Below are 25,377 nucleotides of genomic sequence, written 5' to 3' on the forward strand. Positions count from 1 at the left end.
CAGATGCCTCCTGACTCACTGAGATCTGGAAAGCAGAGGTGAAAAGCAGGCACTCTTGCAGACTCCTGGCCCACAGACTCAGGGTTTTGTTCTAAAGATAATACAATGGTACAACTGGTTCCCATGTGCTAATTATTATTATTAAAGATAATAAGTATTGGGTATAATTATTAAATATCATTATTAACAATAATAATACTCATTAAGAATTGTTATCATTAAAGATCTTGGTAATTATTATTAAGCCTGAGCAACAGCCCAACACGTCTCACCACACCACACTTGGGACAACCCTTGACTCCTTCATTACTCCCCACAGAAAACTCATCCATCGTACAGAACCATGGAAAATGCAAGGTGATAGTGAGACAGGTCAAACGTTAGGCAAAGGAGATGATTTAGTGTAGTATTTTATAGTGCTGTTTTCCTTGGTTACCATCTGTGAAGTATTTATTATTTATTTGTTTATGGGAGGTTATTCCCAAATATATTTAAGATACATAACGAAGAGTACAAATCAGATGTCTCTCACATTATCTTTTCACCATTCATTTTGTATAGCACCTCTTGATTGCACCTACTATGTGTCAGGTATCACCCATTACTCCATAGATACAGGTAAGAACAAGTCTGCTATGGCTTCTGCCCGCACTGCAACTGGAAGCATTGTAAAACCTTCCTAAGCAAGCATAATGGCATTTTATACAACCCATCCAGGAGAGCCCTTCCCGGCAGGGAATAGCCCCATTTAGACCTTTTAACTCTTACATACTGGTATATAATCTTTGTTAAAGGAAGCAGGCTCGTTGCTACCTCTAGTGATTTAAGCATATGCTCACACACAGCCACGTAGCCAGCAGTGCCATAAGTTGCCTTACCACTAATACCTGTGTCTACAGAGGTTTCAGTGCTGAAAATCCATGTGCAGTTCCTAATGTCAACACGTACATGTCACACATCTGGGGACCACAGATAAGGCCTTTAAATGAATCTAGCTACTCTATAAACTAGCATTTACCCATGACTAAGTAAGTCTGGGACTGGTCCTGTTAATTTCAAAGTAACAGCATAACTAGTTAAATATAAAATACAACATAAAATCTCAGGTGTCTATAGCATGTATGAAAGTGATGCTTTATAACTCTCAGTATGGAAAAAATATTTCTTAAACATTTTAGTTTGTGATTGGAAGGAGTGACTGCTGGCTAGCACAACAACAGTAATTCCTTCTAGTCAAAAGCAACCGCCAATCCCCTTGCCTGGGTCACCTACCTAAAAAATAAGATGGCTCAGTGGATGAGTGCTTGCCGTAAGAACAAAGTCCACAGTTGAGATACCCAGCACAACACAAAGCCATGTACAGTGACTCATGTGTCTGTGACTGCAGCAGTGAGGGCCAAGAGACAGGAGGATCCTGAACTACTAGGCAGCCAGCTTAGCCAGAATGATAAGCTCCTGGTTCGATGGGATACTCCACCTCAAAAAGTAAGGTGGGAAATGACAGAGAAAACACCCGATATCAACTTCAAACCTCTGTTAGCATGCACACAAACACGTGCACGCACACTCAAGCACGCGTGCACGCTCGCGCACACACACACTCGCACAGTAGATACACACAGGCTCACAGGCATACACACACAGGATCACAGATATGGTAATAGGTTGTATTCCATTGTTGGAAAAATTAATCTTTTTACTAGTACTTGATTGATTCAATAATTATGGTTTTATAATACAATTCTGTTTTTACCAAAAAAAAAAAAAAAAAAAGAAAGAAAGAAAGAAAAAAAGAAAAGAAAAACTGATGCAATTACTAATGAAAATGGCGAAATAAGTGAAAAATAGCAAACTGGTATAATTGACATGAAAATTAAGGCATAGGACTCAAAAGCCTTTGAAAACAGGTCTACCCCAGGGAAGCCCACACAGGGCAAGAAGAAATGTGCACCTCACAAAGAAGTGACTCTTCTGCAGTCCCACTGCTGTCCTCCAGCAAAGGAAGAATAGAGAAGAGGACAGGGAGGGCATTTACAAAATGCTTCAAAAATAAATGTAACAGTGGCAAGAATAAAATAACTTCAATAAAGAAGCAGCAGCAGAGAACCAAACACAGTTACAAGTTCTAAAGGAGACGAGAGAATAAAGGAAGCCTCGGGCTCCAGCCCCGTATTTGAGCTTACAGCATTATTTTTCTTTTATTGTGGCACAGACCCATTTCCAGATGATCAAGTGGAGAACTTTGGACCTTTTGATCATAAGCCTTGTTAAGCCTTTTACAATTGCTGGAGGTAGGCAGGTAGTTTAATCTGAAGACAGGCACTTGGGCCCCAGCCATTTACTAAAAATCATGACTAGTTCAGGCAAGCAGGACATATGCTGTCCTCTGTCACTGCAGACAGGAAACAGGGCTCTCTCCCCTAGAGAAGCGTGCTTCCCTGCTGTCATCTGTTAGAAGGCTGGAACGGCCATGTTCATTGTCATAGTTCTGAAGAAGGGCATGCATCCTAAAGAGCTGTGGCTCCAGCCTCTGTACCGCCACCTCGGCCATGTGAACAGACCAGTGGGAAGATAGTTAGATGTTCTGAAAAGCCCTGGGGTGGCAGGCAGGTGGCCCTGGAGTCAAACAATCCTGCTTTGGTAACTCTGCCTGAGTCACTGACTGTTCATAATGTATGTAGAGTTCTCTAAGACTCAAATTCTCCCAGCTAACATACAAATGATTGTGTGTGTGTGTGTGTGTGTGTGTGTGTGGTGTGCGTGTGCACGTGCACTACATCTCGGTCAGCCAGCTCTCAAACAATGCTATCTAGCCTTCTTTTTTAAATATGAGTATCAGTGCCATTTTACAGATGGAAAAAAAGACAATCATTTCTTCAATACTTTTCAGTAAGCAATGCTCAGGACACTAAAAAAGTATTTCTTCAAATAAAAATAACACTAATAGTGACTGAATAACCTATCACCGAATAACCTAATGAAACTAGAAATCACTGTATGGTTTATCATACAAACAAGAATAACCGACAGCATTCAACCAGCAAAAAGCATGGCCTTGAAGTGTCTCCTCTTCAACTGAGACCCATGTTAAGTATAAAAGACACTCGATTTTAATGACTTACTACCAAAAAAAAAAAAGCAACAAAAGTAAATGTATTATAAACATTTGTTAGAAAATGAATTGCATGTAGAAATAATATTTGAACAAACTGAATTAAATGCATTGTTAAAATTGTTATTTGGGTTTTTTTTAGCTTGTTTTAAGTGTGGCTGTTAGACATCACACATGTGCCTTATATTTTCTGTGAGATAATATGCCCCTACAAGCAATCTGCCAAATTACAAACACACACAAAGGCTTTTTGCACACAGAAAAAAACTCACTAAAAAATGATACTAAGACATGGAAGTACGTGACCATCCTGAGCACTTCTTACCCCACCCCTACTACGTGAGGATCTCTCCTTTGGGTTCTAGAGCTTAGGTAACTTAAGAACAAAACCTATTCTTTGTTTATCTCAGATAGTAAAAGGTGTTTGCCTCTCTTCTACACCAAGCAAACCTTAGGCAGCTTCTTGATTGCTAACAGTGGGAGTCCTACGTCTTTTCTAAGCTCTCCCACTTCCTCTTCCTGGTCCTGAGCTACAAGGAATGCTCCCATGGGCAAAAGGAGAGGAACTAGAATATTCTCCAGCTCTCTGAGTGGTTTAACCTCAGCCCGGAGAGAAGGAAGATAGGCCTGAAGCACAGGATCCTCACAGCTGGAGGTTGCCACCTCAGCTGGGTGGAATTGCCCCACCCACCAAGTCACCTGTACTTTTTCCTCATATTTACCACCTGAGAAGGTCCTCATTGACCTCAGCTAATAAATGAAGAGTCTGAAAGGACCAGAAAATGATGCAGCCGAGGCAGAGCAACAACTTGGCCCATCTAAATTCCACATTCTCCTCTGAGAATATCCCAGACTCCACCCACAGGGACCCAACAGCTTGCCCTATTAGCTAGCAACCCTCTCTACTTACTGTACCCCCAAGAGGCCGGTGCTACTCAATCAGTGAATTTTTTGAGGACCCCCATTTGTGGGGGCAGTGTGAGGCTTGGAATAACTTCAGAAAAGATCTGCTCTTCAGGCACTACAGCCAAAAAGAGACTCTGAAGGGCCAGACTCCACCCTTGTCCTCTTCTGAGTCCACCTTCATTCTTGGAACAGCAACCTGAAGGGCAGTAGCTATTTGAGGTCATAGCAGGCCTGCCTTTATCCTCCCTGTGGCTCCTAAAACCCACCCATTTCAGGAATGAAGGCAGCCACAGGACCACTCCTCAGTTTATCTCGCACTATCTGTCGCCTAAGATTCCAGAATAACTGAAGATACAAAGGCTGTGCACAGGGCCTCCCTATCTGTTCTTTGCATAAACTGAACCTGAAGCAAAGTACCACATTCCACAACCTCCATTATGAATACCTTCTACACCAAGCCCAAGAAAGACGGAAGAAATTCAGGAAGCCAACTTCATACAGTCTATTTCCCCAAAGACTGGGGCGAAAGGGCAGACTATCGTTTTCCTATTACGATTTACTAGAAGAAATGAAAGTATTAGTATAATCTCCTTCTGTCTCGGTCTTTCTGTCTCTCTCTCTCTCTGTCTGTCTCTCTTTGTCTCTCTATGTCTCTCTCTGTCTCTGTCTCTGTCTCTCTGTCTCTCTCTCTCTGTCTCTGTCTTTCTCTCTCTCTCTCTTTCTCTGTCTCTCTCTCTCTGTCTCTCTCTCTCTCTCTCTCTCTCTCTCTCTCTGACAGACACACATACATACAGAGACAGACAGAGAGGGAGAGACAGAGCAACATTACTTTCTATCCTTTTTTTTTTCCCTACCCTAAAACAACAAAGTGCAGTTTGAGAGCCAAGAATCATAACCAGAAACAGAAAACAAATGTGCACATCATTTACCTTCTGGTTGGGGCCACAAACAAAATTTCAATATTAACCAAGTTGTGTCTTTCCTAGAGTAGTAGCTCGCCTTGGCCCTGTCCTTGCCTTCCTACTCTCTCAGGCCCAGTCATCTGAGATTAAGACAGCCACATTCCAAACCCAGCTGCTGTACACTCCCCTTCCTCAGGGGTTGATGTGGAAATTTTCTGAGATTAATTGATAAAGGAGGTGACACTTTCGGGGTGGGGATATAGCTCAAGGGTAGAATGCTTAGCAAACACAAGGCGGGCAGTTCAATCTCCAGCAACTTTTGTTTCAAAGACAGTCCATTTTGCTATGGAAGGGCCTCCATCTCCTCCTTTAACAGAGAAGACGTAGTATAAAGAAGTACTCCTGGTCCTTCTGTGAAGCTCATGTATACACTCACACAGACTTAAAATGGCTACCTCAGCACTGCAGGCTACAACGTTATGGGACCACTGTATGCACTCTGTGGACGACTGGACTGTTCATGGTAGGGCTGTACCTTCATATTTCCTTCCAAATAAACTTAATTGGGGGGGAAATGTCAGATAGTATTAAAAAAAAAGTAGAAAAAAAATTCATCAATTGTAGGTGTAAAAGAAGTGTGTCATTTGAGTATAAGGGAGTCACCCAAAAGTTCACAGGTCAGTCTGGTGGCCTTGAGACTCCCTCAACTGTACCTCCATACCAGCATCTCTTCCTGGCTGTTGATTTCATTTGACCCTCACACAGAGGTGCTGGCAGGAAGGTGGAGGTCCGCAGAGGGAAGGTTACTGTCTGCTCTAAAGAAGCAAGCAAAGGCAAATAAGGCCGCAAACCTAATAAGTCCAGTTTCCTCTCCACCAGGACTTCAGACTGAACACACACACCCCCTGTCACCAAGTAAAGTTTCAACAATAAAATCTCTTACTGCACCCCTCGCCCTCTCACCATCTGGGGACGCGAGGGGTTAAAAAATGAGGCAAGATTTTTGCAGTGAAAGTAGTTGCTTTGTCAGCCCGGAAACAGATCCTAACCTTAGAAATGAAGGGCAAGATTAGGCGTAAGTATGGTGAGTGAACTCTGTTTCTCAAAGATTCAATGGACGCCTCAAAATAGCCGAAAGAAGGCCCAGTTGTAGCATTAATCCGCTTCCAGACCTGTCCTCAAGTTTAGGAATCATAACTCAATCTGACGTCAGGACTGCTTAACCTCTAGGAAATTCAGTGGCAGGCTCCAGTTTGAAGGGCAGTTTGAAACCACAGTTTCATAGGAGCCCAGGAGGCGCGGCTGTGGTAACTTACCTAAATAACAAAGAATGAGCGACACCTGGGACCGACCGCTGCAGGCCCAGCTGAACCTGGGGCGACTAAATCCCTGGATGTTAGCCACACCTGGCCTGTGGCTGTCTCAGAGAGAGGCCCACCTTTTGACAAATCCCCCCTCTGCCACACCCCACCTCAAAGCCTGGCCTATGGCATGTCCAAAATAAACGCTGGTTCAGTTTAACACAATGCTAATTCCACTTAGACATTAATCGTCTTTAATAAGTGGCGTGGACTGCTGCTCAGCATCACTGTGGGCCCCCTACATGGTCCTGAGCATCAGGTCACAGGAAGTGCTTTCTAGGAAAGAGACAGACACGTGGATTCACGAGCTGCTTTTCCCTTGGGCACAGGAAGCTCGCCAGACCACGCGGCGATGCGTGTCCACAGTGGGCAGAGACTGCTGGCATATCAGCATAAGGCACTGCTGTGGGTTCTGTTTGAGGACTGGAAGACTGCATGACTGGGCTCCCGGGCTATAGACACCAATCGCCAGGCTCAGGTTTGGGGAGGCAATTGGTCAACAGGACCACGGCCTACACTGCAGCAAAACGCCTCCTTTAAATCTGGATATTACAGGAAAGCTCAAGTCCATGCCATATTGCTGGAAGATAATTATTTCAAAACTGAACAATTAAAAGTTTAAAATTAAACAGTTGTTGAAGTATGCCCACCAAAAGAGTCAATGATGTATTAAAAGTGATTATAGCACATTTCAATAGTATCGAGATTCTTGTCTCCTGACAAAGAGCAATTTGATTCTGCAGGTTTCTGACAGGGTAGATTTTAAGCCGTGTTCATGTTTACAAGGATACATAGACATTTGTCTCGGTCCCTTCTCAATACTCTGTCTACAGCAGTTATTCACTAGAGTCCCACCCCTCAAAAGAAGGGGGTCATAAAAACTGTCCCTATACTATTTGCTTCATTATCTCAGGTTTTGAGCTCTGCCTAAATATTATTTTATCTAATTCAAACAATTTTTTTAAAAAAATATTTCTTGATTAATTCCTCCAGTGTAGTGTTAGAGAAAGGTTAACTGTGTTGAGGTTTTTCAAGCTAGGAATTAATAAAGGAATCAAGTGCTCACACTCAATAAGGTAGGAATACCTGTATTTCTAGTGGGAATATTTCATAGCACAAGCATGTTTCCGTTGGGGAGTTTAACTCAAAAAAAAAAAATTATTAAAAATTGAGATCAAACACTGGTGCAAAGTCTCAAAGGAAATCATGTGAGAGTGGAAAGATTTTTATCAAATGAAAACTGAGAAGTAAAGTTTTTATATTAAAAAAAAAAGGTTTCTCTCTCATAAAAGAAAATATTATGTTTAGGGTTTAAACAGTAAAACATTTATGGATATCTAACAGAAATGTAAAGAAGTGATCACTGAATGAACGGGTGCAGATTCCACACAGCTGCATCTCAGTGGAGAGGCAACCAGCATCCCTGTTCCCAAACCCTCACTCTCAGATCCATCAAATGCCTGTGGACAGGGAAAGGGAGCAAGTCCCAGAGAGCTCTGACATGGGGAGGGTAGAAAGGGGGAAAGAGGGAGACCAGAGACTACAAAAACTCAGCATCATAGTGGGCATCCGCCGATAGCTCACTCCGGGGACAAAGAGATCTCTGGCTTACAATATGGAGGTCATTATTACTATGACTGAGACGAAGTTAATAAACACAGACCAGGGAAACAGGGTCTGATGAAATACTTCCCTGACACAATCTTTTAACTATATACACACCAGTGTAATTTATAGCAATTACTTAATAAAAGTAGAATAGTATTGTTTCTCTCTGTGATTCTAAGACATTCTCTTTATACTCTACATATTTCTAAAAGGAAACATTAAATTTGATTATTTTTAAAACTAGGCAACTGTGTGAAAGTCACTGCCTATGAAACCCACTGAAATTCTTGTTGCTTTGTTTTTTCTGAGATATGTTTCTCACCCTCTAACCCTGGATGCCCTGGTATTTACTAGGTAGACCAGGCTAGTCCCCCAGTGCTCCTCCCTGAAAAAGAAAAACCTTGAGTAATCTTCCCACCTCTGCCTTCCACGTTCTAGGATTACAGCATAAGCTACCACATCCAGCTAGAAAATACTATTTCACCCTTACGATGGTCAATCAAAGGCTGCCACTCAATCAAAGGAGGAATGTGATTTCATTTGTTTTAACCTAGATATGTCTAAAGTCTAAGATGATTTGTTTCCTGGATTAAAAGTAAGATGTCCTTGCCCTGAACAAAATAATGAAATTCTATTTCCCTCCAAGCAAAGAACTTTAAACTGGGGATAATTCCAGACATGTACACCTCAAAAAGATTTCACTTCCCCTAGACTACTAGATTTATAAGTTCTTTCTTTTCTGAAGTCAACCCTAAACCTCATGCTGAAGTATTTTAGCATGCTACACCTTGAGGCTATGGTTTCCAAAGAGTTCTAATCTCACAAGAATAACACGAAATAGCCAACAGGCAAGGCCAGTATTAAGGAAAGAAGGATTTCCTGTGGGGTTAGCTTATAAGCATAGGTGCAGGTTTGTGGGCACACTGAAGCAGAGCCTGGGGAAGAGCTCGCAGTCTGTCTCCGGACCGCGGCTGCCAAACCTGGATGATGAGCGAGAATTGCTCTTACCAGCTCCTGTGAGTGCTAGCTCCTCTCTCTGTTTGGTTAAGAGAAGGACAGACAGACAGGTCTATTTTCAAGCCCAAGCCTGTGTTTATTCTACGTAAGGCTGCCTGTGAGGAAGGGGGCTTTCCTGAGCGGTGCTATCAGAGAACCAGAGAGCATAGTCTCAGAAGCCCCCCTTCATGGAAAGGAATTGTCTCTCTCAACCTTGCTTTCAAGCTATACATCAATCTTCAATATAATTATGTTTGACAGAATAGAAGCTCTTGGCAGTTAACTTGTTTACAATAAATGCTTAGTTTGGGGACATGGACTGTATTTCAGTCTTACAAATATCAAACACAAACCTACAACGGGCCCATTATGGGGCTGAGAATTATTTTGCTATAAATCTTTTTATTGGAGGGCCAAGGGATTTACTTTGCCGCTTGTTTTCCACTAACCACTGGAACAGCATGAAGAGAGGTGCATTGGTATCCTGACCCTGTTCTAATTAGAATCCCATACATCTCTATCAGACAGTTCACAGTCATCCTGAACATTCAGGTTGACTCTGGTTTCCCATGGTGGCAAAATGTCAACACAAACGGTCTCACTATAGGTGAGAACCCGTCATTCTTCTTCTCTCCCAAATCTCTTGGGAACTAATGATCACTGGCAGACTTTCAATAGTAAGCTCCCATTTGGGGTGGGAGGTATAAGTTAACCATAAAAATGTGCTTAAGGCACAAACTTGCTGGATGAATGAGCTCATAAACGGAGTTAGTTGTGCTGAAAATTACCTAGACATTCATTTGAGAGGGGCAGGAAAAAAAATCAGAATCACCTTATTTACTTTTGAAAAGTGACTTTACCTGGTCTTCAACATGGAATAACTCCCATCTCGAGAACAATCTGTTCTCCTCGGGCTCCCTCAACAAAGGGCTCCTGACACCATACTGCCAAATCCAAAAGACAGAAACTTGTCTGAAGATGCCTTTTGACCTGAGGAGGCCAGCTGTCCAACACAGCCGACTCAGCCCACCTCTGTCTCCAGAGGGACTGCTCTGCCATGGACCACACAGTCACTGACACTCTGGGAACTTGCTAGTTTTCATACCAAGATAATCCACATCCTTCCCTTTCCATGTCTATGTGATCAGATGTCTATAACAACCCATTCCTAACACAGTATCCACAAACGACAGAAAAGACCATCTTAGAAGAACTGAGTGAAGTATGTTTTCCAAGATAAGGTCGGGAAGTCCAGTTGTTTCAGACAGAGAAGCGATTTTCTTTTCTTTCAGTCAGTGTTAAAATAGCAGGTAACACAAATAAAACAAAATGTCTTAACTCTCAGCATCTAAAACAGTAGCCACTAATTCATGGGTTTCATGTTGAGAAAGAGAAGGAAAATACTTTCTTTGCATTATTGGCTCTGCGCACCTTTTCTATTCTTTTCAAAAGCACTAGTTTACAATGTGAACTAATGGAAAAATTGCTTAATTCACCTAAAATAATCATTCTGTTTTTAAAATTAAAGATACACTCTTAAAACCTTGACTACTTAATTGCTTTTTGCTCAGGAGAAAAGGGGGGAAACTCAGAGAAGGTGGTTGCATGAAAGAAATACCACTTTTTACTGTACAACAAAAATTCCCTCCGAGGCAAAGAGACAAGATGCCAAGTTCCACCCAGAATTAATGTTTAGGTTCAAACTGTAAAGCCCAGAAAAACCAGAACCACTAATAGATCCGTAAAGCTCAGCCCTGTTAGGTTATGTGAATGTGAAGGTAAAAGAACCTCAGCTGACAAAGGTTTAATTGAGGTGCTATTAACTAAACACTCTTCATGGCTTACACATGCTAAGCTCTTTTGGATTCTTCAGTATGAATGCCCTTCTGAAAGGATGATCTCTGGGCTGACCAGGGTCTCTGGGCCCTCCACCACAGGATATAACACCCATTCCATCCTTTATGTTGCAGCTCACAGAAAGATCTTTTCAAGTAATGGCACCACGAAAATGTTTTAACAACTGATTTTTTAAAAACGTCCCTTCTGAGGGTCCCAATTCAGTGCAAATTTGGGCTGTAACTGCTAGGGACATCCAAAGCCTTAGTGCTTCTCTGGGAGAAGCTGCTGGGGTCTGACTCCACTGTCACAGCCAGGTGTTCAGGAACTGTGAAGTTTTCCAGTAAGAAGAGCAACTCAACATGAAAACTTAGCCAGTGATCTTGGCTGCTGTCTGCTGCTGTCCCACAGAGAAGTGTGGACTGCGGAATGGCTGCTGTTAGCCCAGCCCAACAAGGTTAACAATTATGGAAATGTGGGACTTGGTGTGTGCTCCTTTAATCCCATAGACAGGTGGATGTTTGAGGCCAGCCAGGGCTACATACTGAGAACCTGCCTCAAATTAAAAAAAAAAAAAAGACAAATAGATATATGCAATAGTTTACAGAATGAAAGTCTGTATTCAAGTGACAGTCTTAACTCTCCACTTCTACCAAAGTGACAAGGTGATAACATGAAGACAAGGAAGTTCAGGTTCTCCTATGTGCAGGGGAGAAGACAGGTACGGGTGGGCCTCAACCTTCTCTTTCCAGTTTAGCCTCCTGAGGACTTTGTAAAGGTTTGCTGGCTGGGACCTCACCTAGCTCTTACACACTACCAACAAGCTGTCATTTCTATAGGTATATATCCCCACAGGTTAGAAAGGGGCTGAGGGGGTCACACCTCAGGTATAACTCAAGAACATGTCACACCCTAAGGCAAAAGTGCACCTTTGTGGTGCCAGGGCACACACTCCCACAGGCGTTTTTGTGAACCTCTCAGGGAAGGACAGCCGATGCAGATCTCAGCTAATAAACACCACAGAAAACAAGAAGCACTCTGGTTATTCTGCATCGTCTTCAAGTCTAAAAATTTGTACACTGTGTGACAGGTCCACCTCATTTTTCTTAATGATGTTTTTATTATTCCTTCACTCAATTAAAGCAGAAATGGATATTGCATCTTCTGACTGTATAATTGTTATTGTAATCTGTTTTCGATCACTGCTTGGAAATGGGTCCAAAACAACATAAACCCTCTACTGCCTCAGAAGGCAAGTCATTTTCTTTTACTACGACACTTAAAGAGGCATTTATCATGCGGCTCTCTTACCATCTTTGGATTATGACAAAAGAAAGTTTTGTTCTATTAAACAAAAAAAAATAATGCTTCAAAAACACAGCAATTTTAAGAGTTTTATATGAATGCATTTTTCTAATAAGCTATCAGAAGTATCAATTTTGGATTTCTTTATATGTGTAAGTAATAGAGCAGTCAAAGGCTTGATTGTGTCATGTGCTGACACAATCAGAAAAATATCAAAATACGGTTTCTTATTTTACTCTTTGCCTTTGGTCAGTTCTCTACAGTTGTGTGGTTCTTTCTGGAGAGAAAATATTTTTCCTTGTGTAAAATAAAACGATTACGTATGACAGAACTGATATACTTGTTTTCCAGCTACGGACCCAAATCAAGCAAAGACCTTCAAGGAAGAAAAGGGTAAATGACCATTACTGTGCTGTAGCTCTAGTTATTCCAGGTATGTCTTGTAAATTGCCTATCACTTCAGCGTTTTAGAAAACACTCTCTTATCTGGAATCTAGCTCTCCCCACATCTGCACAAGTCTTCATGCAAACAGAGATGGGCACGGAGCTCTGTGAAACCATAAGTGGGTATTAAACACAGCTGGAGAATGCACGTACTTTAATAAACAGTGCTAGCCTCTCCCTTTACTTTTGTTAAATCTCTCTTCTTAATACCACAGTTTAATAACCAACTGTGCTAGGACAGAACTCCATTGTGATAATAAGGCAACAAGTTAAGAGGAGAAATCACTTCACCTCATACAGTAAGTAACAGTATCAGGAAGAAGTTAAATGGAAAACTTCTCGGAGAAGTTTTATTATCCTGCTGTATCAGACCAACAGTCGTGGACGTGCCTGCTGTACACTGACTTGACTCGCTAATAACTGTATTTCAGGGTTTAAACTGTTGACACTGTTCTTTATGGACTTTGGTTTGATTTCTCTGCTCTGCTGTTATTTTATGCATTGCTCTGGTAAGTATAATATGGACTTGATTTGCCTTTTTATTATTATCATGATTTTAGGTTAGCAAAAAATTACTGGGTTTCACCCTAGGATCTTTTCTGTTGCTATAACTGCAGATCTAAAACACATTTAGACATTTACAGCTTTTTATCTGGCCTGTTGTTAATCTGCAAGTAACCAAAGCTTCACAAATAACAGGAAAAGACAGAGTAGGTGACATTTCTAATACCTTGTGTCACCTAATTATCCTTGTTTTCATCACAATTTATCATTTGCAATTAATAAAAATAATCTACTAGTTGATATATATATGTGTGTGTATATATATATATATATACATATATATATATATGTATATATATATATATATATTCTTCCATGACTTTGAAAACTTTATCATAGGATATTTTTGGTGTTAGCGGTTGTGGATTTTTTGAGATAACGTCTTGCTATGTGGCTCAAGCTGGATAGGAACTCAATATTTAGCCCAAACTAGCCTCAAACTCAGAATTCTCCTGCCTCAGTCTCTCAAGTGCTGATATGTCAGGCATAAGCCACCATGACCAATACCACGAAACATTTTTACAGAAATGCCATGGTATGTCAGGCTCATCAAATATATGTCCATATAAAAGAAAGAAAGAAAAGCTCAATTGCTGGATAGCAAGACTGGAAGAAATGTTTCTTCAGAAAATAGAGAACAACACAATGTAGAAGTTACACCTGTGTCAAAAGTAGAAAAATAAAAAAATGGAATAAAATAAAATAAAAAAATAAAACCTCTGGGAGTGCTCAACTGACTTGTTTTAACTCGACCTCAATTACATGCAGACATTGACTTTGGCTCTGGAAATGGCAATCACTTTATCCATAAGCAGCAGGCTGATGAATCCTTTGTATATAGAGATCTGTTTCTAATGCTCAGACAGTTTCAAAACCTCTCCTGGACTTTAAAATAAGAGAAATTCACAGCTCACCTGACTGGCTTGCTAAATGACTGCTGAAGAGCTGTGATGACTGGAAGGAGAGGAGATCTGTACAATCAAAGCCAGGAGAAGGAAATCGCTCCTTCTCAAATTGCCATAGAGAAAATAAGGAAAGGACAAGGTAAACCCTTCTGCACTTTCTCAGCTAAGTATGAAGGTCTCCTCCTTGAAACCATTTTCAGTTACCCAGCCCCCCCCCTTTTTTTTTCCAAAAAATAATGAGTTAAAATGTATGGGTTCAATCCAACATTTCACTGCTGTTCCTGTTCTCGGGGAGCAGGGGGAAAGGGCCATGCTGCCAAAGCTTCTGAAAAGAGAGTTTGGGCTGCTAATTTCCCGTTCACAAAATCTAAATTCTCCTTATGCATCTCCTACAACTCACGAAATACTATGAAACAGTATTATATCATTGCAAATTGAGACATTTTTATCAAAATAAAGAGGGATGATGCCAACATTTCATTTGTCATTTCCCGCTTGTCACTTTCTACTGACAAACTGTTACACATACAACTTTTGTCAAATGCTCTGTCTTTAAATATGTTCCAAAATGCCATTGTACCTCAGTCTCAGTGTAAGAAAGATAGCACAAGTTACTATGTTACTATACATTTCTTAAAGAGTTTTTTAAAGTGTACTTATTAAATAAAAATATATAAATATCTTAGTGAGTTATATGTTTCCTGCTATGAAGAACAGCTTTTGGCAAGCTGAAATAAAACAATATAATACCAAATGTGGGATTATTAGTTTTAATGCTAAGAAATGGAATCAATTTTATCTCAACAGAAGCCAAAAGACAACAAATGATATATGTATCCAAAGAAAATGATATAATATGGAATATATCTAACTCTGTTAATGTAGCACAGCTTTTAAGTATATTCACATACAACACTGCTTCTACAATGAACTGCTGTTTAGCAGAAGAGGAGAAAGAACAGGAGGAGGAAAAGAAGGATGAGGAGAGGAGGAGGAAGCAGCAACAATGTTTCAATTTACCAAAGTAAAACCATCAAGCCGACAACAATTGCTGTCTTGCCAAGCGGCACCCCCAAAAATTACCATAGTCTTGACTGAAATAACTGATTCCCTTGTCCTTAAAATTACCCAAATTCATATTCTCTGATATCTTATAAATAATGATTAATCTGTTTTCTCTTCCTATATAGAGAGAGGAATTAGTAAGAAAGAGTCAATACAGGATATCTAGGATGAACAAATTACCTCAGCTAGTCACACGGCCTTCAGGAAATGAAGGTATTGCTTATTTTCTGCACCAGTTAAAAAACAGATGCTTAAGGGACTTCTTTGTAGTTTTAAGCATGCGTGCGCGGGTGGGTGAGTGTGCGTACACACACACAAGCATACACACACACACACACACACACACACACACAAAAGCATGCACACAGTGCACACCACTGCAGCAGAACTCACTATATAATGGTCAGCGGGTTTCTGCTGATGGAACATGAAACTTCCAAGATTACTTGAAACACCAAATTACATTCAGGACTTTGAGGGGCGGATACCCTGTGTTCTGTTTAATGTGTACGTTCCATTGCATATATTTTTTTTAACCAAGTATGTCTTTATTTTAATAACAGGCCAAGGGCTAAAAACACTTTAGGGAAGAGCTATTTTTCTACTTCAGCAAAACTACAGAGGACATGTTAGATGGGTAGATGACCCCCAAGCCTAAGTTCACACTCTTCTTAAAAGACCTTAAACCTTTCCGTTTAAAACAGTAATCACAGTGTGGATGGGTAGGGAAGCCTTCCCTCTGCAACCCTGAGGCCTTCCTACCAGAGTGCGCTCCAACTGCCACTGACCTTAGGGTATTTATCCTGGGACACAGAGTTCTCTCCACTTCCCTGGGTTGACAATTATATTTCTAAGTATTTTTACATATTTCAATATTACATATATATATATATATATACTCTTTCCTATTAGCACTACTTTCCAGAAGTAAAATTATTGCTGGCCCACAGCTAATGTTGTGTCTCCACCTGACCTGATCCTCATTTCTTTGACTCTTAATGGAGAAGGCAATGTCCCACATGTAGACAATTAAGCTAACTGTTGTTGTAGTAGATGATGTTCCACTCTAAATGAGGCCCTGCCTAACAATCTTGATCACATTTGTTCTCTGTTTGAATGCAGCAAGTGTGCACTGCATAATGATTCCTTTCCCTTGCAACAAGACAGCTATGCTCTTAAACAGACCTGGAAGCAAGGGAGCCACCTACTTCAGGGAGTTCTCTTAGGAGGCAACTTCAGCCAGGAGTTCGCCAATAAAATCCAATTATTTTTAAAGCAAAATGTTTTTCAAAAAATAAGCAATTTTTTAACAAAATGAACAGGTATTTCAATAAGACATTCTCAAGGTTTAAATTCCAAACCCCAAACTGGAACATTTAACACACACACACACACACACACACACACACACACACACTACACACTTTTTGAAAACATTAAAAAATCCAGGAAAAAGAAAAATACCAAAAAGATTTCTGATGTTTAATGCTTCCTATCAGCAAATACACCATCTGGTATAGCCAAGTGCTGTTCATTCAGTTTAAATAAAGCTGTCTGAAAGTTCCTCTTGAAGCCAAACACTAAAAAGTGAAAATGCTCGTGTTAACAATGAATGAGGCACAATGACTTACTGCTGGTAAAGCACAGCTGGCTGGCCCCGTGCAGCAGTCCAGGAAGAAAGGCAGAAGCCTGGGCTCCTCTCAGTCTTCCCTGGCCCCACTTTCATTTTAGGCTGTGGGTTGCCTGGCTGAGAGGATTCCACACAGCACAGCCGTCTTAGGGGCTCATGATAAGGGTGGAGAAAAGAGTGAGCCTGATGCTTAGTTAACTCATCCTTAATAATCTCTTCTTCTTCTAAGTCTTCAAATAGATCTATAAGTTTTAATCAACAATTCTGCAAATATAAATTCCCCCACCATTAATCATCCTTTTCCCAAATCCTTATGGAGTGAATTACTAGCTGAGAGGGAACGCCAATTCTAGTAAGTGAATGTCACCCAGCAGGGATATAAAGCTGTCAACACCACAAGGCTCTTGCCTGTCTAAACTCTCTCCCAGCCTTCATATGTTTTTTAAAGAGATATTAGCCTTTTTTCCCCATGAAGACCTTCTACAAAAGCTGACTTTTACATACATCCGAGCCCTTCCAATTCACTACATCCATGCTTTGGAAAATATAACACAAAGAACAGAAACATCCCGGCCGGGGGCGGGGGGTGGGGGGGAGGTAGAAAAGACAGAGCAAAACCAGTGTAGCTGCTATTGGGCATCTAAGGCTGACCATATTGTACATAGGGCACTGACTTAACGTAAGTTGCTTCTTAAAACACCTTAGACTGCGATGGGACATTCACCATGTAACTGGTTCAAACCAGACTCTACATACAAGAATGCCACCCCCCCTTTTTATGAATATCTAAAGCTCATCAAAAAATCCTAACAAGTTCCCACTCTTTAAAAAGGAGCACAGCAGCAGAACATGCTCTCTCAGCCAACCAAAAACATTTATCTCTTCCTGCTTATCAAAAGCGGTGGGATAAATTGCTATTTTACGGAGCAACCAATTAACGTAATGATTTTCCCTAGCTCTGTGAGGAGGACAATTTTCAAGAGGAACACAAGAGAAACAAGCCTGCGCTCCCTACTACTCTGTGTCCACAGTCCATGTCCACAGCATGGACACAATGCAATAGCCTGAAGATGAAAACAAACGGCTCAGCAGTACACGTTTGTGTGACTATCTATGTTTGTTTTACAAAGAATATTCAACAAGAGATGTACAATGGTGGAAATACAACCCACTTTATACTTATTCTATGTTAAAAGAAAACATTTCAATTAGAAGAATTTCTAACTAGAAATACACTTTGAACATTTTTTAATTTAAAATATACATTTTAAAAAGGCTTGGCTTTCTTCCAGTCTACATACATGATTAGAAGTTATAAAGAAATAAAATTATTAACATCTTAGTATACACTTGGGAACTTTATAGACTGAAGCCAACAAAATAATTATTAACAGTCAATACAAAAAAGCATTGCACTGCAAAATTTGATATTCTAAGTTATATTTTGAAGGTCTCTAAATTAGTTTATTTAGAGTAGATAGATTCCAAAGAATCTATTATGCTGTAGAGAATTAAAGCTTTATGCTGGAGAGATGATGGCTCAGCCATTAAAGGCTAGGCTCACCACCAAAAAATATAAGAGAATTAAAGCTTTTTAAAAAGAATATTTATAAACCCACCATATACAAACCCACCATATAGCCTTTACTATTAAGCACTACAAATGTTGTGCATTAAGGCAAATGCTGTTATCTTACTTCCAGCTTGGGAGGCATCTAATAGGACCCACTGTTTCCAAATTAAATTAAGCCTCCAAGGTGCTGACTAGAGAAGTTTACTGAAATCTATTATTCTTCAGAAAGGCATTAATTTTATCTGTAGCAAATTTAGAATCAGTGGTCAAAAGCAAATTATAATTTCAGAAAATCTGCAAAGGAGCAGATTCTGGGTTCCATACTAAAGGGACCCAGAATCAAGAGACAACTTCTTTCCTAGTTCAACATGGCGTGAAAGAAAAAGAAGCCAGCTTTGTTGAAGGACTCTTGATAGTTATGCTCTAAACTGTCTAAAGAACTCAGCGAACTTAGAGCGTGCAGCTGAACTGCACTGGATTAACAAAGGGAAACGAAAATTACTAAGTCCACGATTTTTCTTATATAAAAGGTGACTTTCAGAATACGTGTTTTCCAAGGATTTCCAAAAATGTCCTCACCAGACATTAGCAGCCTGTACAGCCAGGATCGAAGCTTGGTTCTACCATCTCTCTGATGGATTTCTCTCCATTGTGTGCATAGAGGTGTCCATAAAGTGGGGCTCGGGTCATTGCTCTGGTCTTGGGGCAACACACTCAGGAACCCCACTCCTGAAAAGTGAGCCATGCAGTTGCCAGATTGGTTTGCATGCTCGTTTCTTCTTCATTTCTTTTTGTCTCATTAAAAGTATATTTTCACATCTCTAAATGGGACTATACAGAAGCCAAATCATGTTTTCAAAACTTGAAAAATTGAGAGGAAGGCTGCTTCTCGGGACAAATGGCCAATTTAAAGGATTGAGGCAAGCTAAGCTTTGTTTAACGACTACCACCAAGAAAAATAGTAATAACATTAAATACAGAAAAGTGTCATCTTCTTAGGTGTGTGGAGACATTTCAAACTAAGCATGTATTCCAAAATTTGATGGTCACCACAAACAGGAACATGAGGGACGGGGAGTGGGAGGTGGGACTTTATCACCAAGTTTAAGAATTACATTAAACCTACTGCTGTTGAAAGCCACTGGGGTGAGGGGGTACCTCAGGCATAGTACAATTAAAGGAATAATTTCTCCCAAACAAAACAGTCTGAATGCTGTGTAAAACTGTACATTTCATATGTACGAAACAGCTAGTTGACTGCCCTGAAAACCCAAAATACAGTATTTAAATTCCTCTCTGGTCTTATTTTGTAAGATTACTAAACACTGTTGAAGAAAGTTATGTGTAGATGTACTGAAACATAAAAGTCTTCCTTTAAAATAATATTTAATTCTTGGGTAGGGAAGCAGCAGGCAGCATATAGAGTTGCTTGCTGTTTTTCACCCAATTCTCTAATTCCTAACAAAGTTATAAAGGGCTGCATCTAAACTCTGCAGGCAAAACAGCATCAAATTCTCTAAGGACATAATGGATTCACTGTGATTCTTCGGGTTTTTTTTTTTCCCTAGAACTTCTGCAGGACACAGTCCTAGTTGTCACTCATTTGTCTCAACCCTGTCCCAGCTACAGAAAAACACCAGAGTCATTGCGTCGCCTCTAGCCAGATCCTAGGTCTCTGCCCTACCACAACCAAGGCACACAGGCTTCAGCCCTAAAACAGATCCGAGGCAAGGCAAAGGAGTTAAAACACTAAAGAGCTCTCTAGGAAAATCTAGAAACAGTTAGCTGGCTGTGACACAGACCTGCCAACACCTCAGCACACAGTGGCAAAGTGCCCAAAAAATGCCACGCTCTGGGTAAACCACTTTCTTGTTTTAACTCAAGATGAAGCTACTACCAGTTGCGGAGAGGCAACTAGGGCACTATTTGGCAACCTGGATTTGACTTCCTGTAATCCTACACCGAAACAGCGCCTAATCAACCTGAACCCTGACACCCAGGCCATTATCACTGGGCCTCCGCTGCGCGCACCTCCCAGCTCCGGGCTGTTACCTCCCACGGCCTTGGCCACGGCGCCGTTGGGCCTCCCGCGGGCTCCCATGGGGCTGCCGTTCTGCTCCAGCCGGGCCACCTTCACCGGGGGAGGCCCCTTGACGTCGGGGCTGCCGCTTCTTCGGTCGGGGCTGTCCCGAAGACACGGGCTCTCGCTCCGCCGCTCCATGCTGCTCCGATTTGGAGACAAAGTTCCCACCGGCAGGTCGCAATAAAACGCGCAGGGACCTAGGGAGGGGGCGGAGGGGAGGAAAGGGGGAGGGAAAAAAAAAAGAGGGAAAACCGCTCACACACGTGATAGACGATCAGGCCAGTGGCAGAGCACTGCACCGCAGCCACACAAACTTCCTCCCACGCTGCAGAAGGGTACCGAAGGGTCCCGGGAAAGCAAGTCCCAACCAAACAAACACTGGAGGTCCCAAAGCTGCCCAGAACTTGAGGTACTAAGACCTGCTCTGTCTCAGGTCCCAAGAGTTAGCCCTCAGTTGTGTGGACAGAGTTGGACCTCGAAGCCTTTAGCAGTACCCCATTCATTGCGGGCAGCGCTGGCATTATCCTCTCTTTGATAAAGAGCCACCACCACCATAAGACCCACTTGGGGTGTCAGGGTTTTGAAAGGAGCGTACTTAAGGGCGAGAGGTCCCACCAGGCCAAGGAGGGAGCAAAGACTTACACGGGTCCTTAAGCAAATTAATTGCTTGATAAATGCGCTGTGAATGGCCAAGCTGGATCAATGGACCCATGGAATCCCCACTTTTTACCTTTATGGACCAAGTACACTTGTGTACACAAACACACACCTTTGCACCAAAAAAAAAAATTAACTATAATTTCACGTGAGCGAGCATCCCAAAACACTCTGAGGTTTGGAAAGGCTACCCTCCATCACAGGATCACAATTATTATTTGGGAGCATTCTTATCTTCATCATATCCTGGATGTGGTTGTTGTTGCTTTTTAAGCCATTAAGCGTACAACATAAGAGAAAGAAAACTAGATTCTTAGGTTATGGAGCAGATTTCCTTAATCCTAATTTCTAAATCTGTAAAGTTTTTCTCGAGGTCCCTAGGCGAGCAGAGCTCCATACTCTTCAATTTTGGAGGAGTGACCCGGAAGAAGGGAAAACACCTGATGAAACGGCGCCCACATTGTCACTGAAACCCATGAAAGGAACCCTAATACACCAGGGGCTCTGAGAATCCCAAGGGCGCTTTGGACGCGGGAGAAGCCTAGTCGCTCGCCGCGAGTCCAGACGAGGTGGTGGTGGGGGACAGAGAGGAGTTAAGAAGAATGCGAAAGATGTAGGGAGTGCTCGGAGGGGTTGCGAGTGAAGGCTCCACCGCACTTCCCGGCTTCGCCTAAGCGCGCGTGAGAGCCAGAGCCCCGGAACAGCCGGGGAACTTAGCGCTCCCCGGGCTTCCCGAACTACAGGCGCCGCGTGGGAGCCCTCGCCCAGCGTACTTACTGCTCACGGTCTGTCTGAAACTTGGCTGGCTGGGGCTCTGTCCATGGAGCAAAAGTAGAGAATCCAGGGTGGAAAGTTTTTGGTGATTTGTAGTGTTGTCCTAGTCTTCCTTTCTCTTTCCTCCTTCCCCTTTCCTTTTCCTCTTCCCCGGTCCTAGCGTTTAAGGTCCTGGGTCAGGGTGTCTTCTTCTGGTTCGGAGATGGTTGTTATGATGATGGGGGCGGGGGGCAGTGAGGGAGGAGGAGGAGAGGGAAAGGAGGACTCCTCCAAAGGGGCACCAGAGCGAGCGGGGGAGGGGACGGCGGAGGAGGGGGGGGGGAGAGGGGGCTGAAAGAGCCTTTCACACCTTCGGGTAGAAGACCGGTTCTGGAGAGAAAGGGCTGAGGACTGGGAGGCTGCGGCGGCTGCTGGCTCCTACAGCCGCTAGCTCCAGAGGAGGCGCGGCCAGAGTCGCGGGGACGGTGCCACCAAGAGCGGGGAAGGTGCGGAGACCCTGGACCGCGCGCAAGAAAAAACGCGGCGGCCGCACAAGCTGTCACCTCCAACCTCTCCCCTCGCGGCTGCCTCTGCCAGAAGCCAGAGCCGGACTCACTGACAAGCCGCAGAGAGAAAGACACTGAGAGGGAGATGATTATTAGTTGCGTTGAGTCATCAGGCAAAGTGAGTCCTTTTGGGTTGTCCTCGGTTTCCGATTTCTCCCCCTCCCCCTTTCGGTCCCCAGATCTAGCGCCTTCAAAATAATAATTTGGGGTGGGGGTAGGGGATGTCTCTGGGTTATTTCGGGATGGGAATAGGGGGGACGGATCTAAACCCAAGCCAGACTGGTCCACCGCAATGAAGGAGGGGAGTGGGGGGCGGGGAGGAGGGCTGGGGAGGTTGCGGGGGGAGGGGGGCCCCGCCTGGCAGGAAATTAAACATCAATCAATCAATCGCTGTGAGCACCGCGACCCAACGAGCCGGGCTGCGGAGGAGGCACAGGGATAGGCGAGGGAGTGGGAGTCAGGGAAAAAGGAGGAAGGGGAGAGTCGGAGGTGGGAGCGGGGTGGCAAGGACCTCGTGCACCGGGCGACGAAGGACGGATGGCTGAGGACTGAGTGTGGCGCGAGGCGGTGGCCACGGCCGACGAATGGGTGCGTCTAAGCGCTGACGAACGCCAGGGCCCAGGGTCTGGTCCTCCTCCTTGTAGCAAGTCCAGGGCGCAGCCGCCTCGCCCAGCCCCTAGGCGCACTGGTCCCGGCGCGCAGGCTGCGGCGACTAGGCGGGCGCTCCTTGTCGCGGCTCGCCGCAGAGGCGCAGGCTGGCGCTCGGGAGGCGGCAGAGGCTGCCTCGTCTCCGGGCTCTGTTAATTGCGCCGCCGAGTACTTTCGACTTTGGAGATAGGAGGGCGATCGCCTCCCCCACCCACCGCCTCCGCCCACCACCCACCGCCTCCGCCCCTCGGAGCAACTTTTCTCGGTGCGAGCGAGCTCCCCATCTGCTTGGAGCCGACCGTCCCGGCCCGCTGCGCTCCCGGCCGCGTTTGGGGAAAGGCCACTTCTCCCTCAAATCCCGTGCGGCCGCGGGTCCGGAACAATAGCCCGGGTGTCCCGAACGCTTGGAGCGAGACTCCGCCCGTCCGGGTGGCTGTGGGTCCGGCACTGGAGAAAGGGTTGCTCCGTGGGCACAAGGCAGGCTGCATCCCTGCCACTCTCGCCACGCGGGCTACGTTGCGAGCGGCGCAGCCCGAGCTGCCTGGAGGCCAGAACACTGTGCTGGCCGGGGCGCTGAAGCTGCGCGCCCCTCGGCTTGCAGCACTGGGGCTCCCGAAGACCCTCAGCGGCTGAGGACCGAGTTCGGCGCGAGCAGAGCTGAGCCGTGGGGACCTAGCCTCTCCGCCCCGAGCGAGGCCGCGCCGATGAGTCCCTAGCTGGTCCTTCTAAGGCTTAGGAGCCACAAACTTTTGCGGACTCCCGCGGCCCTAGCCTTTCGGCTTGCGCAGCTTTACTTGTTTAAGGTGGCGCGGTGACTGCCCGCCAAAACCCCGCTGCGGGCCGCGCTTTTGTCTTGGCCATTCGGCTTGGGCGCGGACCTCCTTAAAAAAAAAAAAAAAAAAAAAAAGCACGTGGGCAGGGGCCGCGGCCCCGGCGAGGTGCCTGCCGCGTCCAGCGTCTGTCAGCCCCTGGAACTTCAGAGGAGAAAAAATGAACCAGTCCTCTCCGGCCATCCGGCCAGAGATGCCCCTTGAGCCGGCGGCATCTCTTGTCCCTTCTGTGCACCGGGGCTTTCCCTCCAGTTCCCCAGGACCCCAAGGACTCGGCTTCCACCGGTTGCCTGAGCCACTAGTCCCCCTTAAGAAGTATTGACTGTACGGCGGCGCCAGAGGGCCAAACTAAATTCGGTTTCGGGAAAACGCGCTCGAGGCAATTCTCTAAATCCTGGCCTTGAGCTGGGCCAGTGGAGGTTGAATCTGAGAGTAGAGCTGGAGACTGGGCTGCTATCCACTTGCTTGGTAACCTACCCAATTGACCCCACAACGCCCCAAGAGTCGCAAACCCACGGCCAGGGAAGCCTAAGGGCTTCTAAAAGAAAGAGGGTCCCCGAAACGAAACCTGTCCCTGGCCTAGATCTCGGGGCCCAGACCTCGGTGAGTCCCACTCAAAGGAGCCGCCCACCAACTTCACCAGAAGCCCCAGGCGGCAAGGGGAGCCTAACAGAGCGGAGCCGAGCCGAGCCGAGCCGAGCCTGGCAGGGTAGTAATCCTCCAGGGAGCCATCGCAGTTTTAGGAAGCCTTTTTCTTTTCCCTGTTTTTTTTCCTTCCCCAAATTCCGTGCTCCCACGAACATGCCCAGCCAAAGGGGCTAGAGAAAATTCCAAGCCCGTGAAAGCAAAGTGGCTCAAGTAAAACCAACCCTTGAAGGTAGCTGAAAGGTTGGAGGGTTTTTTTTGTTTGTTTTGTTTTTTGTTTTTTTGTTTTGTTGTTTTTTTTTTTTTAAGCAATGAAAGAAAGAAACTGTAAGTTTGATCTAAAAACTTTAAAAAAGAACAATGTTATAGCAAATCGAAATGAGAAGGGGTGTTTCAAAAACTTAGCTATCGCTGTCAAACTAAGCCTGCTTTTTAAATTGGAAGTGCATATATTTTATTTATACACTAACTGTATTAACCCCCCTCCCACCCCGTTTTCTGTCTTACCTTGGTGTTGGAACTACAGAATCCACCTCCGGCCCAATGTCCAGGAACTAAGAAGAATTGATGATATTAGGACTTGAGGACTTCTGGAAAAAAAATGCAAATCGTTTAGTGGGGATCTTTTTTGTCTGATTCGTCACTATTATTATATCTGATGATGCGATGGTTGGAACGATTCTATCCTGTCATTAATGAGCTATTTTATAAAAATCACTGTCGGAAAATCATCATTTGCGTTTTGCTAAGGATCTCTTCGCTAACCTCACTGGCTTGTGTCAACAATATAATTATGAACTTCAGCTTCACTCTTATAAACAACACGGCAGTATTGTTTAATCGGTTAATATTTTATAAAGTGTACATATTTTATTATGCTTTGAGGGGAATTATTGATACTAAATTATTTTTAAAAACAGAAAGTCTATTTAAATAAAACATACAATTAAATTCAATTAAATGTGCACTGTGGCTAGATTCTACACCC

At 43.7% G+C, this 25,377-nt stretch overlaps 1 protein-coding gene across 3 annotated transcripts in view; it reads right to left on the bottom strand.

Annotated features, from left to right (window-relative positions):
• The window catches only part of Satb2 (SATB homeobox 2), a 177,087-nt gene extending 152,112 nt beyond the window's left edge, over positions 1–24,975 (bottom strand). The window contains exons 1-2 of one of the 3 annotated variants that reach the window (XM_029481375.2): positions 24,897–24,975; positions 20,239–20,487 (exon numbers count right to left, since the gene is read on the bottom strand). In XM_029481375.2, coding sequence (XP_029337235.1) covers positions 20,239–20,428 — 190 coding nt within the window. In that variant the 5' untranslated portion in view covers positions 20,429–20,487; positions 24,897–24,975. Of the gene's footprint in view, positions 1–20,238; positions 20,488–21,724; positions 21,974–24,896 lie in introns of those variants that run through there. The other 2 variants (XM_029481371.2, XM_021161889.3) reach the window with 2 other exon arrangements.
• Positions 24,976–25,377: the final 402 nt, after the last annotated feature.

Source organism: Mus caroli, unplaced genomic scaffold (genome assembly GCF_978045245.1).
Source record: "Mus caroli unplaced genomic scaffold, Mus_caroli_1 scaffold_1, whole genome shotgun sequence".
Lineage (NCBI taxonomy): Eukaryota > Metazoa > Chordata > Mammalia > Rodentia > Muridae > Mus > Mus caroli.